The following is a 16,770-nucleotide window of genomic DNA, read 5'->3' on the forward strand; positions in this document are numbered from 1 at the left end:
GTAATCAAATCCCATCCCATACAGCAATATGTTCAATGGAACTTCTCTCTTCAGAAGCAGCAGAGCATGACTGAATTGTGCACAGAGGTTCCGTTCCAAGGGTTTTTGCGTATACGGAAAAACCATCCCCTTAGAACTGCCCATGCACAAACATCTTTACCTTTCTGGTGCTGGTGCCCCGACCAGGCCTTATCTGGTAAGCAAGGCAGAGAGCTTACAGTTTGTGTGCATTTAATTTGCGCAATTTCAACCTAGCAGCGCAGGGTTGAAATTGTGAAAGTTAAATGCTCATAAGGTGCAACTGTACTGTTTGCCCCTATGTACTGCTGCTGTCCACTTTCTGATTACTGTTTTGTTTTGTTTTTTGATGCAGAGGGCTGCACTCGAGGGACTTTTTGTTCTCATCTTGCAAGGCAGCCCCCAGTCAATTATTTTTGAGGAGATTGTTTGAACTACAACTCCCTTCAGCCCCAGGCAGCATGCATTGTAGTCCAATCTGTCCAGAGGACAACAGGTTGCCAAAGACTGGCACAGGCACCTTAGCTGAATGTCAGATTCTTGAGCTTTTGCTTTCATGCTGTTATGTCCAAATTAAGTAGTAGTCTTCTTCTTCCCCATTGCTTTAACAGACTAGGAATCACTTCAGCAGCACACGGGAAGAGTTGGAAGACCTCAAGAAGAGGATGAAGGAAGCTCCTCTCACTTGCAAGCTCCCTGGGAAGCCGACCATAGAAGGCTACCTGTATTCGCAAGAAAAATGTAAGTGTCTTCCAAGGGGATCCTATGAGGGATTTGCTGTGGTTCCTGCATTTCAGGGGGACTGGACCAGTTGACCCTTGGGAGCACCTTCCAATTCTATGATTTGGTGACATTGGAAGGTGGGCAGACTACTTCATTGGAGGTTTTTAAGCAGAGGTTGGCTGACCATATGTCCAGGTATCATTTCAGGGGGTTAGACTAGATGATATCCTTTGGGCCCCTTCCAACTCTTTCATTCTATAAGGGAGGCTTCCAGAATCAACCTCTGCCGGACTCAGCTCTGGACATTTGAGATTCCACTGTGCCAGAAATGTTTTCCACAGTTTCCCAGGCCATATTTCCTCTTCTCTGCCAGCCTGCAAAATTTCAGAAATAGCTTCTGCCCACCACTCTCTCATCTCCCTTCCAGCCAGTGCTTCACTGAAGGAAAAGAGGGGAGAGTCAGAAGTCGGGAGGGACTCTACTGGACCTCTTAACATGCATTTCAACTAGTTCTTACAGTGGAGAAAACACTCGTTTTATTTTTATTTTTATAAAATTGAAGGCAGGCTAGTTGAAATTGCTCAAGTTAAATCCTAAGTAATGGTAGAGAGCATAAAAGTTCATTATATGCCAGGCTTGCTTGGGGTTACCTGGTCTGGAAAGAGCTTTTAAGTTCTCTGCCTTTCTGCAGGTGGTGGGATACTCTCATGAGATCTTGTAGGGCTACTTGAGTTCCCTCAAGATCTCACATGAGCATCCTTGGCCTTCCAGAGCCAATGCGCTGAAAGAGAGATATTAGAAGCCCTTTTGTGCTGGGTCCCTTAGGGTTACATAGTGTGAAAAGAGCTTTCAAGCTCTCTACTTTGCTTGGGTGGCAAGGTCTGCTGGAAGTATAGGGGATTCTCTCTGTTTATTCCCGCCTCCGCTGGCCATGGGGTGACTTCAGAGGTTTGGCAATACATGATTTTTATGTATAAACAGAACCCCTGGAGCCAAATACTGCATGAGATGCAGTCATACTGTAAGCTTTTAAAAAGGTTTTCTGCACAGAACCTTGTTCCGCCAGCAAGATTTGGACTTCCAGATCTCTAATCAGACTTTCTTTTCAGAATGCAGCTAAAGGGTTCCTGCACTCTCAGAACAGTTATGGGATGGAACTGGCAGAATCTGCTATGGCTTTGCTGTGTGGAGGGAATGCAGCTGTTTTAACAGCTTGGAATATTAGCTCCCTTCCCTCAAATCTTTCCAGGTGTCTTTGCCTGCCATCAAAGGGCAGGGAAGAAGAATGCCAGGTGGTTTGCTTACTGTCAAGGGGATGGCCAAGGATTAATCTCACTGAGGTTGAATAGTGGGATGGCTGCTCTGTGTGCTCTTGGATAGCATGTCCTTTGAATGGTGCTAGGTTCAGAAAAGGACAAGCAAAATTATGGATGCTAGACTAGATGGGCTGTTGGCCTGCTCCAGCAGGGCTCTTCTGGTGCTGTTCTGGAACCTCCAGGCCCAGTGGCAGTCTATCTGTGAGGACAAGATTTTGGAGTAGGTGGGTCATTAGCCTGATCCAGCAGGCTCTTCTTATGCTCTTCTTATGCTTAAGTGCAGGGTCTCCTATCTCATGCACTATTTCCTTGTGCCTATTCCCAGGTTGCCCTGCTGGAACAAGCCTTATTTAAAAGCTCTCTCTTTTTTTTTACACCAGATATTGCATGCAAGTAAGAGATGTACCTTGGACAGCTTCTATTAAATTTGTTCAATTCTGGACTTTGATGCAGGGGCGCTGGGCATCTCATGGGTCAAATACTACTGCCAATATGAGAAAGAGGCAAAGGTGTTCAGGATGACACACATGGAGCAGAAGCCAGGGTCAAAGCAAGTAAGTGAAATCCCACTTAATGCTCTGGGAAGCATTTAAAACTAACACTCTGGTGGTAATTGCAGCGTGGCTTCTGGACACCACTGCAAATTTCTGCATCCGACCTTTTGACATGCTGCATGTATTATTATTATTAATTTATTAGCCAACTTTCACCTTAAGGTCCCGGGCTGGATTACAACATTAAAACACAGTACAGTCGTACCTTGGAAGTCGAACGGAATCCATTCCGGAAGTCTGTTTGACTTCCAAAATGTTCAGAAACCAAAGCGCGGCTTCCTGCAGTCATTTGGAAGCCGCGGAGGCCCCATCGGATGTTTGGCTTCCAAAAATAGTTTGCAAACCGGAATACTCACTTCGGGGTTTGTGGCATTCGGGATCCAAAATATTCAAGAACTAAGCTGTTTGAAAACCAATGTACGACTGTATTGAATGAATGAATCTTTATTTGCATCAGCCATCGGCCATAGCAATAAAACAACAATATGAGATAGAGAGAAAGAATAGAAATAAAAAGTCAATTATATTAAATACAGTTAAGGGTTTTGAATCAATAGTCAAATAGTGGTTATTATTATTGCCCCAGCTAAAAACCTTGTAACCTTTGCTGTCACCTGCTCATCTGCCAAGAGAAAGGACAGTGTGGCAGTGGCTGGGTGACCTGGAATGGACAATAAAAGAGGGGTGATAACCTCATTCCTCAAGTCTTTATAAAGAGTGCAAGCCAGAAGGACATGCACCACCGATTCGGTACTGCACAGGGACGTAAGCATTTTTCGTGTGGAATCTGTTGGAATCGTCCCTCGAGTACAGTCAAACCTTGGTTTATGCCTACCTCGGCGAGCGACTGCTTCGGCGAGCGACTGCCGCGGACCTGGAAGTGTTTACATCTGGGTTCTGCGGCGTTGGATGTGCAGACGTGATCTGCGCAGCTCGCGCATGCGCAGAAGCGATCTGCGCAGCATGCGCAGAAGTGCTTTATCGGCGCTTCGCGCACATGCAGAAGCGTGCCTTTGGCGAGCGACCGCTTCGTCGAGCGACCGCCTCTGTGGAACGGGTTGCGGTCGCAAACCGAGGTACCACTGTACAGCCAAGGGCAATACATTAAATCTTGTGAGAGTAAAAGTGTGCCTATATTTTAGACTTGCTAGGTTATGCAGATAGGGTGCCGGAGAGTCAAAATGGGAAGGTGGGAAATAGTCATACCGTGTGCAAAATTTCCTTATTGTGGCCAAGTTGTTCTGACACTCGATTTCATTTAGGCGCTGACAAATTAGACTGTTTGCTTTACTAAAACCCAAAGTGACTAGCTGTTGTGGTGATAGACCACAAGAGTGAAGTTTTTGGTAGACAATTTTAGTTCAGGCATTCTTGTGACAATCTTGCAGCACTAAGAATATTAGGCCAGGGGGATATGAGTTTAGGTGAAGCCAATAGTTAAGTGTCCTGCGCCAGATCTGTAATTCTACCAAGGGAAGATTAGCCTCTAGGCGCAATGAAGCATTTGGGACACAGGGTGTATTAAATACGACTGTATTAAAACAGTTTAAAACAATTTATAAAAACAAGTGAGTACTAAAAATATACTTCTCAAGTGCCAATAGCCCAGGGCGAAGAGGCACATCTCCAGCATTCTCCAGTAGCTGTTTAGTGAAGGAGCCCGGTGCAGCTCTCTTAGGGGCTGCCACAGAGAAGACCCTCTTCCCCTGAACTGCCACCACCACCACCACCCTGAGTCTCTGAGGGTGGGGGAACTACCAAAAGGGTTCCCTCTGTCAATCTCGGCACACGAGAAGATCTGTAGGGAAGGAGGTGGCCTTTCAGGTATTTCACGGCTGAGTCATTTAAGACCTTAAACAGCAACATGAGCACCTGGATTTGGGCCCAGAAGCAAACTGGGAACCAGTGTAGACATTTAGTAGCTCAGCATGCAAAGTCGTGGTGATTTGGGGTGCTCCTTTTTGTTGCTTCCCTATAAACACTTACAGATGACCACCTCTTCTCCTTGCCTTCTGACTCAGCTTCACTCCTGAGAGTTCTTTCCATTTGCATGGATTGATTTGCTTTTCCCTCTAAGCCTGGGATCTTAAAAGTGATCTGGGATCTCTCTCTCTCTCTCTCTCTCTCTCTCTCTCTCTCTCTCTCTCTCTCGCTCTCTCTCTCTCTCTCTTGCTTTCTGTAAATTCTCTTCTCAGGGCACCTTACACCTGATGCTGAAGTCCTGTGTGAGGAGGAAGACAGACTCCATAGACAAAAGATTTTGTTTTGACATTGAGACGCTGGAAAGGTAATCCAAACTCTTGGCGGGTTTTCAACTCTTTAAGTTTGCATTTCCTTCAAAAATTGCACAGGCGGGGGGGGGGGAAGACCTATTAAAAATCTTTCTTTACCACCTGTTATAAAGTGAGTTCACAGGACATAGAAATTAGAGCTTTAAAATCAATACATATGCATAGTAAAGTACCAGAAGAATTTCAAAACAAAACAAAAGCAAGACAACAATAAATCTCAGGTCCATGAGGACTAGAAACTTACCATTTAAGCAAAAGGCTGTTGCTCAGTGGTGGAGCATCTGCTTTACATGCAGAAAGTTCCACATCCAATGCTGACTAGAAAGATCAGTGGTCTGATTCGGTATAAGGCAGCTTCTTGTTTTCTTATTTATTAAATGTGTATCCCAGTTCAACTGGCCCAAGTGCCTCTTGGCTGAGTATGGGATTAGAACTGGCATCTTCCAGGTTCTACTCTGATGCTCTAACCACTACACCGTACTACCTTGGTGGTAGTTAAGATAAGTTAGAAATGCATGGGCAGCTCTTGTGTGAAGTTTTAGGAGCCTGAACAAAGACAGCAGTAGTGTGAGCAGAGAGAGCCAGGCCTCCAGTGGTTCCTGCCAGTGGGATTGAGTTGGCTTGATCCTGTCTCTGTCATGAACAGAACAGGCTAAAATTGAAATTGAAATCTGACTGAGTTGCCCCAGCCATTCTGGGCGGCTTCCAACAAATTAAAACACAGTAAGACAGCAAACATTAAAAACTTCCCTATAAAAGGCTGCTTTCAGATGTCTTATAAAAGTCAGATAGATGTTTATTTCCTTGACATCTGATGGGAGGGTGTTCCACAGGGTGGGTATGGCAAACAAGAAGGCCCTCTGCCTCGTTCCCTGTAACTTTACTTCTATTGGCAAACAGTTCTACAGATTCCCAGAATATTGGATGTCCCTTAGTGCAGAGAATATTTTCCCCCATTCCATATCTAGCCAGGGAAAGAAGAAAAGCATCTTGCTAGTATTCAAAGCTGCCCAGTTTATTAAGGAACAATAACCCATTTCCTCAGTTTCATGAAGTTGGTGAAATATTTGCAATATAAATATGTATTGCCCAATAAGTCTACGAAACGTGATTGATTCAATCTTTGCAAAGCTGAATGAGCATAGTGACTATGTTAACAATCACTAGTAATAGAATAGAATTGTCCTATTTAGATATTGGTGGTGCTTGTGTATTTAAATGAATATCCTGCTTTATCTTGCCAAAACAACAACCCAAGGCACCTGAAAAAATACAAATGGAAAAAAATAATACTGCAAATCTATTCAAAACAAGTAAACAACCAGGCTTATTGCAAGAATTCAAAACAATAACTAATAAAACTCTAGGTGGCTGCCAAACAGTGCCAAGAAGACCACCAGCTACACTCACTTGACACCAGCTGCAAGTTAAAAAAAGCTAAGCAAATAGGTTCAAACTTGCTGACAAGTTCCAGTTCTGATAACATTGTATTTAGCTGTGGTTTCTTCATTGCAAGGGGTGGTCCTAGATGGCCCTTGGAGGTACCTTCCAACTCCACAATCCTATGATTGCATAAGTTAATTATGCTGCCACGCAAGCTTTTCCAGCTACTAGAAAAAAGAAGCTGCTTCATGCTGTTTGCATCCTGCGCAACCAGTTTTTTTGTATGCGTTTATTTTCCGTCTCCAAATTTTTCATTGAAGTGCAGAGCAAACACTTGTATTAAAAGTCCTTGGTGCGAGTTGCCTGGAGATAGATTAAGCACTGTAATTTTGGACTCAGTCTTGTTGCTTTATGGGGAGAAAAACGACCTTTGTTTTTACCCTTGTTCAATCTCTTGCAGACCTGGGCCCATCACCTTGCAAGCCCCTTCAGAAGCAAATCGACGGCTCTGGATGGAGGCCATGGATGGGAAAGAGCCGGTAAGTATTAAAAATGCCGCCCCCACTTGTGTGTTTCGATGGAGTTTCCACTGCCACAGGGGTGGGGATGTAATCCAGATGTTGTTGGACCACCTCTGACAACAGGTTGTGCTGACTGCTAGGAGGCGGACTGCAACAAACTGGAGGGCCACAGCTTAGCTATCCCCCACCTCCCCTTTTTAAGTTAACTTGCATTATATTTTTTAAGTAATGATGTTTCAGTGAGAAGCGTTTTAGCTGGTTTTGAAAAGCGAAATAATGACTCTCCCTTTTCAAAACTTTCAAACATGTGTTTGACCATTCCCAGGGGCAGCCTTTGAAAATGTTCAAACTCGAATTTGGCAAAGTTTTTAGGGATAGCCTCTTGAATTGTTCATTTCTTGGTTACATTTGACTTTGCAGGAGGAAGGGGCTGAGTGTGGCGACATGATTGGAGTTAATAAAGCTATGCCTGGGATGGAGAAAGGGGATAGAAAAAATCTTTCTCCGTCTTTCATAGAACTCATGGACATCCAATGAAGCTGAATGTTGAAAGATTCACGGCATAGAAAAGGGTCCTTAGTCACACAGCGCATAGTTAAACTGTGGAACTCCTTCCTTCAGGAGGCAGTGATGGCCACCAATCCGGATGGCTTTAAAAGTGTCGGCATTAGACAAATGCATGTAGGAGACGGCTATTGATGGCTACTAACTGTGGTTGTTATTCTCTCCCTCCATTTCTGAATACCAGTTGTTGGAAGCTACAGGAGGGGGGAGGAGTGTGCTCTTGCACGCAGGTCCTGCTTGTGGGTTTCCTATTGAAGTATTTTGTTGGCTCCTGTGAGAACAGGATGCTGATTCAGCAGGACTCTCCTTATATTCTTATGATAAATGTGCACTTCCATAAACTTGGCATTAATAAAGCCGCAGTCTGAATGCGGTACAGTGATGCCTCGCAAGACGAAATTAATTCGTTCCACGAGTCGTTTTGTATTGTGAAAATTTCATCTTGCAGTTTTCCAATTTAAACAAAGCAAAGCAAAAAAAATGCAAAAAAATTCGTCTTGCGAAGCACGACCATAGAAAAATTTGTCTTGCGAGTTTTTCATTGCACGAGGCATTTGTTTTGCGAGGTACCACTGTATGTTTATTTTTTAAAAAAGGATTTTATTTTATAATGTTAAAAGATTTTTTTAAAGGTAAAAGTGTTGTGACTTTTTGATAGACTCAGTTTCTTGCAATTTCACCTCCTCCTACTTCAAGGATTGATAACCTTTGACCCGCACATAACATGGTCACCACTGGCAAGGGATTATGGGAGCTGCAGTCCAGCAGCATTGGGAGGGCCACGCCACAGGATAGCCACCCCTCCCCATACCATGTGAGCATTTTGTTTCCCTGCAATCTGGAAAAAGTCCACTCCCTGTGGGGATTGTTCCTGGGCTTGTTTAGCTTCCCTGGAACAGCCTGCATGTGACCAGATACCAAACCCTGAACCCTAAGCTATTAAAACCTCTGCTGTCATGGAGATGGCAAGGCGGCTGCAGCAGGAAACGACACCAGCTGGGAGGTAGAGGCAAGTCTCCATGGCTTTTATGTAATGTCCACATCAGCAGCTCTTGGGAGAACTTTGCTGCAAACAGTGTGTGAATTGTTTATATTGCAGTACGTTGCACATGATTGACTTGTGCAAATTCAACCTTACACAGTTGAAAGCCAGCCAGTTGAAACCTCACAAATAAATTGCACACGAGATAGAGAACTTTAAAGGTCCTTTTGCACCAGGTTTCCCCTTTTAAGCTCTGCGCCTTGCTTACTGGGCTCTGGGATGCTGTTGTGAGAACTTGGGTGGCACTGTGAAATCTTACGGGAGCCTCCCAGAGGCTAGTAAGAAAGGCAGAGAGCTTTTGAGCTCTTGCCTTGTTTGGGGGCCAAGGCTTGTTTAGTGCCTGACTCCGGAAAGGTAAAGATGCTCATGCAGGGGCTGTTCCAGGGGAGCAGTTCAAGTGAATGTATTTTTGCTTATGCGCACCATCTCTGGAACATGTCCCCTGTGCAAGAGGTGATTATACTGTCTTTTATCCTGCCTTTCAGTCAATTTGATTCTTCAAGGACCAGTGTGTTTGCCATCTTTTTAATTTACTGTTGCTTTTATTTAGATCTACCACAGTCCCATCACAAAGCAGGAAGAAAGTGAGTAGCTCCCATTTCGATTTATGACTCAGGTAGACCCCAGATAATCCCTATATGTGCACACACTTTTGCAAGCTATTTGTGCTTTTCAAAAGCATGCATAGGTGTGTGTGTGTGTGTGTGTGTGTGTGTAGATAGATTTTCTGCTGCTTTGGGAGAGCAGGAAAAATGTTCTGGATGCAGGTATCTTGGCACTTAGTTGCTTGACCCTTTCCATGGTGGCTGGTGTATCTTCCTCATAGTCAGTGGTGGAGCTTCATGCTCCGGCACTGGGGCGGGAGCGGGGCTGGCGCCTGTTCCGGGGGTGGGGTGCGCCTCCCGGAGGGGCGGGGCGCACATTCCAGGGCTGTGGCGCGCCTCCCGGAGGGGCTGACACGCATTCTGGGGCGGGGCGGGCGCCCGCGATGGCGCTCCTTGGAGCCCGTCGCTCAGGGCTGCCTGCCCCCACCGCCCGTATCTTCCTAAGCCCCTGCTCATAGTCTTAAAAAACCTTGGTGTAGAATCATGAAATGGTAGAGTTGGGAGGAACCCAAAGGGCAATCGAGTATAACCCCCAACAATGAATGAATCACAACTCGTAACAGTTACAGGTAGGTAGCCATGTTGGTCTGACGCAGTCAAAACAAAATTAAAAAATCCTTCCAGTAGCACCTTAGAGACCAACTAAGTTAGTTATAGGTATGAGCTTTCGTGTGCATGCACACTTCTTCAGGTGCACATGAAAGCTCACACCTATGACAAACTTAGTTGGTCTTTAAGGTGCTACTGGAATGATTTTTTAAATTTTGTTTTGAACTCATAACAGTGTCTGCCTCCCTTCAGCTATGATTCCTAGAGGGCCCATGAAATGGCACCATACAATGTTTATACTGCAGCCAGGCAAAGGGAGGCTGAAGAGAGTATGGGCTGTAAGTGGGTCAGTTTCAAGGGCAGCCCCATATAGAGTGAGTTACAATAATCAAGCTTGGACGTAACCGTCTCATGGATCACAGTGGTGAGCTCAGGGCGAGAGATGTAAGGGACCAACTGCTTAGCTTGGCGGAGATGAAAAAATGCTGCCTTTGTTGTAGCTGTAACCTGCGTAGGCCCGGCTCTACGTATAGTCCCGGTGGCGCGGGGCCGGCAGGAGGGGCGCTGCGCGGTGAAGCCGTGCTGCGCGCTGCGAGGTCGGGGGCTCCAGAGCGATCTCCACGCCTTAGCGCCAGGGCGCCCGACCTGCTTGAGACGGCCCTGAACCTGCGCCTCCATAGAAAGGGAGGCGTCAAAGATTACACCCAAACTCTTGACAGAAGGCACTGGCACTAGTTGTGCCCCCCAACCCCATATCGTCTCGACCCAGCCAAAGGACCTCTGTCTTCGAAGGATTTAACTTCAACCGGTTCCCACATAGCCATCCAGCCATGGCTTCCAAACATCTCAACAGTGTGTCTGGGGCCAAGTCAGGATGGCTGGATGTCATCAGAATACTGATGACAGCCCAAACCAAAATTCCGGACAAGCTGGGCTAGGGGGCGCATATAGATGTTAAAAAGTATCAGGGAGAGAATTGTGCCCTGCGGTACTCCATACACCAAGGAGTAGTGCGACATCAACTCCCCCCCCAGCGCCACCCTTTGTCCCTGACCAGAGAGAAACAAATGCAGCCATTGAAGGACTGCACTCCGAATCCCCATGTCGGCGAGGCAATCTAGAAGTTCGTGGTTGACCATGTTGAAGGCTGCTGACACTTCTAAAAGAATAAACAGTCCCAACCCACCTCGATCCAGCTGCCTACAGAAATCATCTGTTAGGGTGACCAGAGCCGTTTCGGTCCCATGACCAGAGCGAAGAAAGGACTGGAATGGATCCAAAGACGACGTTTCATCCAGAAATCCACCGAGCTGTTCAGCAACTGCTCTCTCAATCACCTTACCCAGGATTGGAAGATTCAAAACTGGGTGGTAATTGGATAGATCTAAAGGATCTAATGATGTTTTCTTTAAGAGCGGACACACCACTGCCTCATTCAGTTCCCCTGGGAATGTCCCAGTGCCAAGGGACAAATTGATGATCTCACCCAGGGAGCCCTGCACCTCGTCTGGACATGTCTAATCAGCCAGGACGGGCATGGCTCGAGAGGACAGGTGGTGGGCTTTCTGGCTCAAGTCTGTTCAAACAACCTGAAAAACCGGACAGCACCGGGGAACAAGCAAAAGGAGTGGGGGGGCTGATTATGTAAATATTCAATATGAATATTGTGCCCGATGGTCTCGGGGGGGCGCCCCTTGTGTTGCAATGGCACTTAAAGTATCAAGGAAGATGTATATCTTTGCCTCAAAGTCCTCAGATTTTCTCTCACAGCCGGTGTTCTTGGGGGTCGCGAGATGGTACTTTGCCACACTGTCGCCCTCCACCTCCGAGCCAGAAGCTGTTAGCACCAGTGCCTCCCCCTCCCCCTCCGGGACAGTTCAGCCCCCAGGTGCCCCCTGCGTTGATTCTGTCTCGGGTGCCGCAGACCCAGAGGGCTCAGGTTGGCCTCATCCAAGCCCCAGCTGCCACCTGGGAGACGGATGTCAACTCCCCCCCCCTCAATAGAGGGCCCTTACCCCCTCAAGGCCTCAATCTCACATAAGTTCTATTGGTTACCTCTTCCGCTGTGGCTCGTCGCCAGCTCCCGGTTCCTCACGGCGTCTTGAGAGGGGAATTCTCTCCCTCCTTAACTGCTTGAGCCATCTGCAGAGCCAAATATCTCGGCCCAGGCTCCGTGCCAACATTTAACCAAGCTGTTTCATTTAGAAGTACTGCTGGTATGTAGCAGTATTTAAGTTCACAAGCAGGTGCTTTCAAAACAGCTTCTTCGGCATCAGCAGTAACAGTCCTCTACCTTCTTCTGTTCGTCCAAATACAGGAGGGTCAGTGTCCGAGTCAATGTCCGAGTCAGGATCATAGTCAGACTCAATCTTCTTAGAGCTACGAGTCTTTAAATAAAATAAAAAGATAACAGGAAGATAAGCCAGCAGACGCCAAAAGCTGAAAGCCAGGGCGGTGACTGCTAGGCTGCTCAACTGATTTACGACGGTGGCTTCAAGTTCTCTAATGTAAGAATCTTGGGTTGTGTGTTGCCACACACAAAAACAGGCACTACCTTTGCTAAAAGGGACCCAGGTGGTGCTGTGGTTAAACCACTGAGCCTAGGGCTTGCTGATCAGAAGGTCGGCGGTTCGAATCCCTGTGATGGGGTGAGCTCCCATTGCTTGGTCCCAGCTCCTGCCAACCTAGCAGTTCGAAAGCACGTCAAAATGCAAGTAGATAAATAGGAACCGCTACAGCAGGAACGTAAACGACGTTTCCATGTGCTGCTCTGGTTTGCCAGAAGCGGCTTTGTCATGCTGGCCACATGACATGGAAGCTATACGCCGGCTCCCTCGGCCAATAATGCGAGATGAGCGCGCAGCCCCAGAGTCGGTCACGACTGGACCTAATGGTCAGGGGTCCCTTTACCTTTACCTTACCTTTGCTAAAAGGAAGAATGAGAAAGAAAATAAAAAGAGAAGATTTTAAAAGAAATAGGAGCCTCCCTAACACATAATCGAAGGGAGTTCTAACAAGCGGAAGCCTGTGTGCAGTTTCAAATAGATGCCCATTGCTGCTCTCTACTGGGTACGCTGCATATTGCAGCTGCTGGCTTTGTAGAATCGAATGCATTTAAAAAGGATGCTGTGGGAATTCTTTAATATTACCAGGCATACCTTGATTAGGGTACATTCAGAGATGGGGAACGTGGTGTTTGTTTCCCTGCTTACGATTCTAGTCCTTCAGTCCCTCTCACTGTGTCTTTCTGACGGATATACCATGAACGAAACCTCATGTTCACTCCAATGGGTGTGGTGTGAAAAAAGACACTCGGTAATATCATCACACAGCAGATTACAAAAAAGAAATAGGAGAAGTCTTAAGTATGATAGGGATCTGCTACCATAGTAACATAATGAAGTACATATTATTTTAGCTTCAAAGGTAGTAAAGGCAATATACCCTTGTGCAGGACATCTGAGAAAAAAAAAGAAATGAATCAAATCTTTCAATGTAACACCTGGAAGCCAAAGTTAATGAAGAAGAGTCCCATTCCCCCCGATGTTTCCCTAGCTGTTAATTTCTATATTGTATCTGAGCTTTCACATGTAAAAGCCACTGCTGGAAAACAAATGAGATATAGTGCTCATTTCCATGCCGTTTGATTCAAAGAGGAAAAAATCCATTTGCAGTCAGCCTAGAACAACACAGGAGTAAACTGATGATTTGCGGGTGGGGTTGCACAAAAAAGCACACCAACACACAACGCTTTTTCTGTCTTTCCCATGGGTGAATCATGAGGGAACTGTAGGCAAGTGTAGAAAGGGTATGGGGGAATAGTAGCGTTGTCCAGTGATATGTCCCTTGTTGTCTCCCACGACACCCACTAGTGCGAACATGAAATTTTGTGCAAGGTGCTAGTGTATCAGTCGAAAAAGCCACAAAAAGTTGCAGTTCCACAACGCAGCAGGTATTGCAGTGTGAGAGGAACATCAGAGGGACAGAAGCACTAATACTATAACCAGGAAAGGAAGTAATGCAACATTTCCAGTGTCTGAATGCACCCTCATTAAGGCTCTAAAGAGCTTCCATAGGATATTTTAAAATGCATTTGGGCCTATTTATTATACACCCGGTGACAAGAAGAAACCGAGCAGGAATTATACATTAGATGGATCTGCTACCATAGCAACCTAATTAAATAATCTTATTTTTAGCTTCCGTAAAAGAGCCCAGCATCTAAAGCCTGTCTAAATAGTTTATAGCCATAATTTGCGGGGTGGGGTGGTAGTGGGAGGAAACCCACTTAGTGCTAGTAATAACTTCATAGGAATACTCTGATTAAAATGGCCATTCCATTTTATATATCAATATATCAAAATTACTAATCTTAAACATCTGCTCATGTCCTTCCCTAACAGTGGAATCCCATAAATAGAACCATAGAATTGTAGAGCTGGAAGGGAGCTAAAGTTCAGCCCCTGGCAATTCTCAGAAGTAAGCCCTGCTGAGCCCAGTAGGACTTGCTGCCAGGAAAATGTGCACAGGATTGCAGCCGAAATATAATCAAATGAGTCAATATATTCCAGACTTTCTAACCAGTCTCTTAAATTTGGGGCCTTTATTGACTATCTCTCTCAGGGATGGGGAACCTCAGACTCAGGGGCCAAAGGTGGCCCTCCAGATGTCTCTGCCCCTTGGGACTCTCCTCAAATCACTACCCCTCCTCTCCCCAGGCCATTCACCCCCTCCCCTTCTTGGTTTGCCACTGCTGATATTTTTGGATGAATAAACTTGCCACTCCATCACTGGCAGCAGCTCTTCAAGATTTCAGACAGGAGATAACTAGAGGATTATTATAATTAAATTTATTAGTCACTTTTTTGCCACAGGCACCTCAAAGCGACTTACAGAAAAAGAGAAAACACATACATATATTAAAATCGGGGGTGGGGTTATTAAAAACACCCCACAAACTCTGAAAGTTAGTTACAGGCCAAAGGCCTGCTTAAAGAGGAATATTTTCATCTGGCGCCTGAAGATATGTAATGATGGTTCCAGGCAAGCCTCCCTGGCAAGATCATCCCACAAATGGGGAGCCACTGCAGAAAAGGCCCCGTTCTGATGTTGTCACCCTCCAGAGGGTGGAGGGGATACATGAAGGAGGAGGAGATACATGAAGGAGGTCCTCATATAATGATCACAGGGTCTGGATTGGTTCATATGGAGAGAGGCAGTTCTTGAGGTATTGCAACCCTGAGCCATTTAAGGCTTTGCAGGTGAAAACTAGCACTTTAAAATTGGACCCGGAAACTGATTCGCAGCCAGTGCAGTTGGACCAGGATCAGTGCAATATGTCTTGCCCTGGTGAGCAACCCAGCTGCCCCAGCTGAAGTTTCTTCACTGTCCTCAAGGGCAGCCCCACACCTAATGCATTGTAATCTAAGATAGAGGTTAGATAGAGGTAAGATAAGACAACTGAGATGCCATTGGAGACAGAACCTGGGACTTTTGGCTTGCAAGGCAGATGCTCTATCACTGTGTTGTGGCCTCCCACCAGGGCCAATTGGAAAATGTGGTGACAACAAGGATCTTTCTCAGCCCTACCTAGAGATGCCTGGGATTGAACCTGGGACCTTTAGCAGATATAACATGCACTGTACAGTACTACTTCTGGGTCAGGCTGAAATAGGAAACAGCTCTTACCATTCCTTCCTAGCTGTAGATCACTGGTGCCTTGTCACACCATCAAGATGCACAGGGAATTGTTGGTCCTATTATAAGAAATCAATCTTTTAATGCAGCAGCACGTACACTTCGGAACTCCCTGCTTGTTGACACCAGGCAGGCACTTTCACTGTACTCTTTTCAGCACCATCCTTGTTTAGACGAGCCTACCCAGATATGTAGAATGTTGATGTGTGCTTTAACCTGTTTTTAAACTTATGGTTGATTCTAATTATAGTCGTACCTTGGATCCTGAACGCCCTGGAAGTTGGACGTTTTGGCTCCCAAACACTGCAAACCTGGAAGTGATTGTTCCGGTTTGCGAATGTTCTTTTGGAACCCGAACGTCTGATAGGGTTTCTGTGGCTTCCTGCAGGAGCTTCCTGCAGCCAATCAGAAGCCGCAATTTGGTTTTTGAATGTTTTGGAAGTCGAACAGACTTCCAGAACGGATTCTGTTCGACTTCCAAGGTATGACTGTATTGGTTGAATGTTTTAAGCCACTGCTTTCCCCCCTGATCATTCTGTTGTTTGTGTGTGTGTGTGTAAAACGCTTTGAGGCTTTCCTTTACAACCATGCGGTATAGTATAATTTTTATGGAATAAATAAGACTACTCTTGTTCCTGTAACAGAATGAACCTTGTCCCTACCTGCTCTCCCTCCCTGAACCTACAGGCAGATAATAACCTCCTGTTGCCTTTTGTATTTTACAGTGGAGCTGAACGAGGTTGGCTTCAGATTTGTCCGGAGGTGCATCAACGCCGTGGAGACAAAAGGTGAGTTCTGCAGGCATTGCATCTGGATGCTTCCCCCTTATATAGTATGACTGCATTTTTCAAGGGTGTGTGTGTGTGGATTCAGGGGTTCTGCATACACATGAAAATAATGCATAGCCAAATCCTTGGAGGCAACCCCATGGCTAGCAAGTGAGGGGGTGGGAAAGAGAGAACCTCCCATATTTCCATAGCCCACATGCCCAGCGGCCATAGCCCAGCAAGCAAGGCAGAGAGCTTGAAAGCTCTTTTGTGTGATATACAATGGAACAATTGAAATCTCTCCCCTACTAGCAGTACTTGAGCTTATGATCCAACCCATTCAAGGTTATGATGACCCCTTAGTGGCTTTTCTCCATACAGCTGCCCATATGAAAATAGCCAGACATTGCAAAACTGGTGTTGGGTTTAACATCAATGCTTGGTACACCAGAGTCTGGTCAGTAGCATTGGCTGAGATATTAACATGTCAGGTTAGAGTGGCAAAGGGCAAACACAGCCCCTACTCCTTTTGTAACATAAGGCAAATGTTTCTGAATGCATAAATTGTTCAGACTGTGGCAGGAATCCATCCACCGCTCATGGGAAAACGTGGTGCAAGCTTTTAGAGTAACCAAACAAAATCTTGTTACAAAGTATGAGAAAAGTCTGTAATTATATCAGGACAAGTTGTTCGTTGTTTACTATTGCAACAGTTGTTTTCTGAAAAGGTATCTTCTGTA

At 45.8% G+C, this 16,770-nt stretch overlaps 1 protein-coding gene across 3 annotated transcripts in view; it reads left to right on the top strand.

The window, feature by feature from the left end:
* OPHN1 (oligophrenin 1) overlaps positions 1 to 16,770 on the top strand; it is a 124,590-nt gene that overhangs the window by 51,464 nt on the left and 56,356 nt on the right. For all 3 annotated transcript variants that reach the window (XM_035113211.3, XM_088664700.1, XM_088664701.1), the window contains 6 exons: positions 630 to 759; positions 2,511 to 2,611; positions 4,807 to 4,898; positions 6,746 to 6,824; positions 8,963 to 8,996; positions 15,989 to 16,051. In XM_035113211.3, the coding sequence (XP_034969102.2) occupies positions 630 to 759; positions 2,511 to 2,611; positions 4,807 to 4,898; positions 6,746 to 6,824; positions 8,963 to 8,996; positions 15,989 to 16,051 (499 nt within the window). The remainder of the gene's footprint in view (positions 1 to 629; positions 760 to 2,510; positions 2,612 to 4,806; positions 4,899 to 6,745; positions 6,825 to 8,962; positions 8,997 to 15,988; positions 16,052 to 16,770) is intronic.

This window comes from Zootoca vivipara, chromosome Z2, assembly GCF_965207765.1.
Source record: "Zootoca vivipara chromosome Z2, rZooViv2.hap1.1, whole genome shotgun sequence".
Classification (NCBI taxonomy): Eukaryota; Metazoa; Chordata; class Lepidosauria; order Squamata; family Lacertidae; genus Zootoca; species Zootoca vivipara.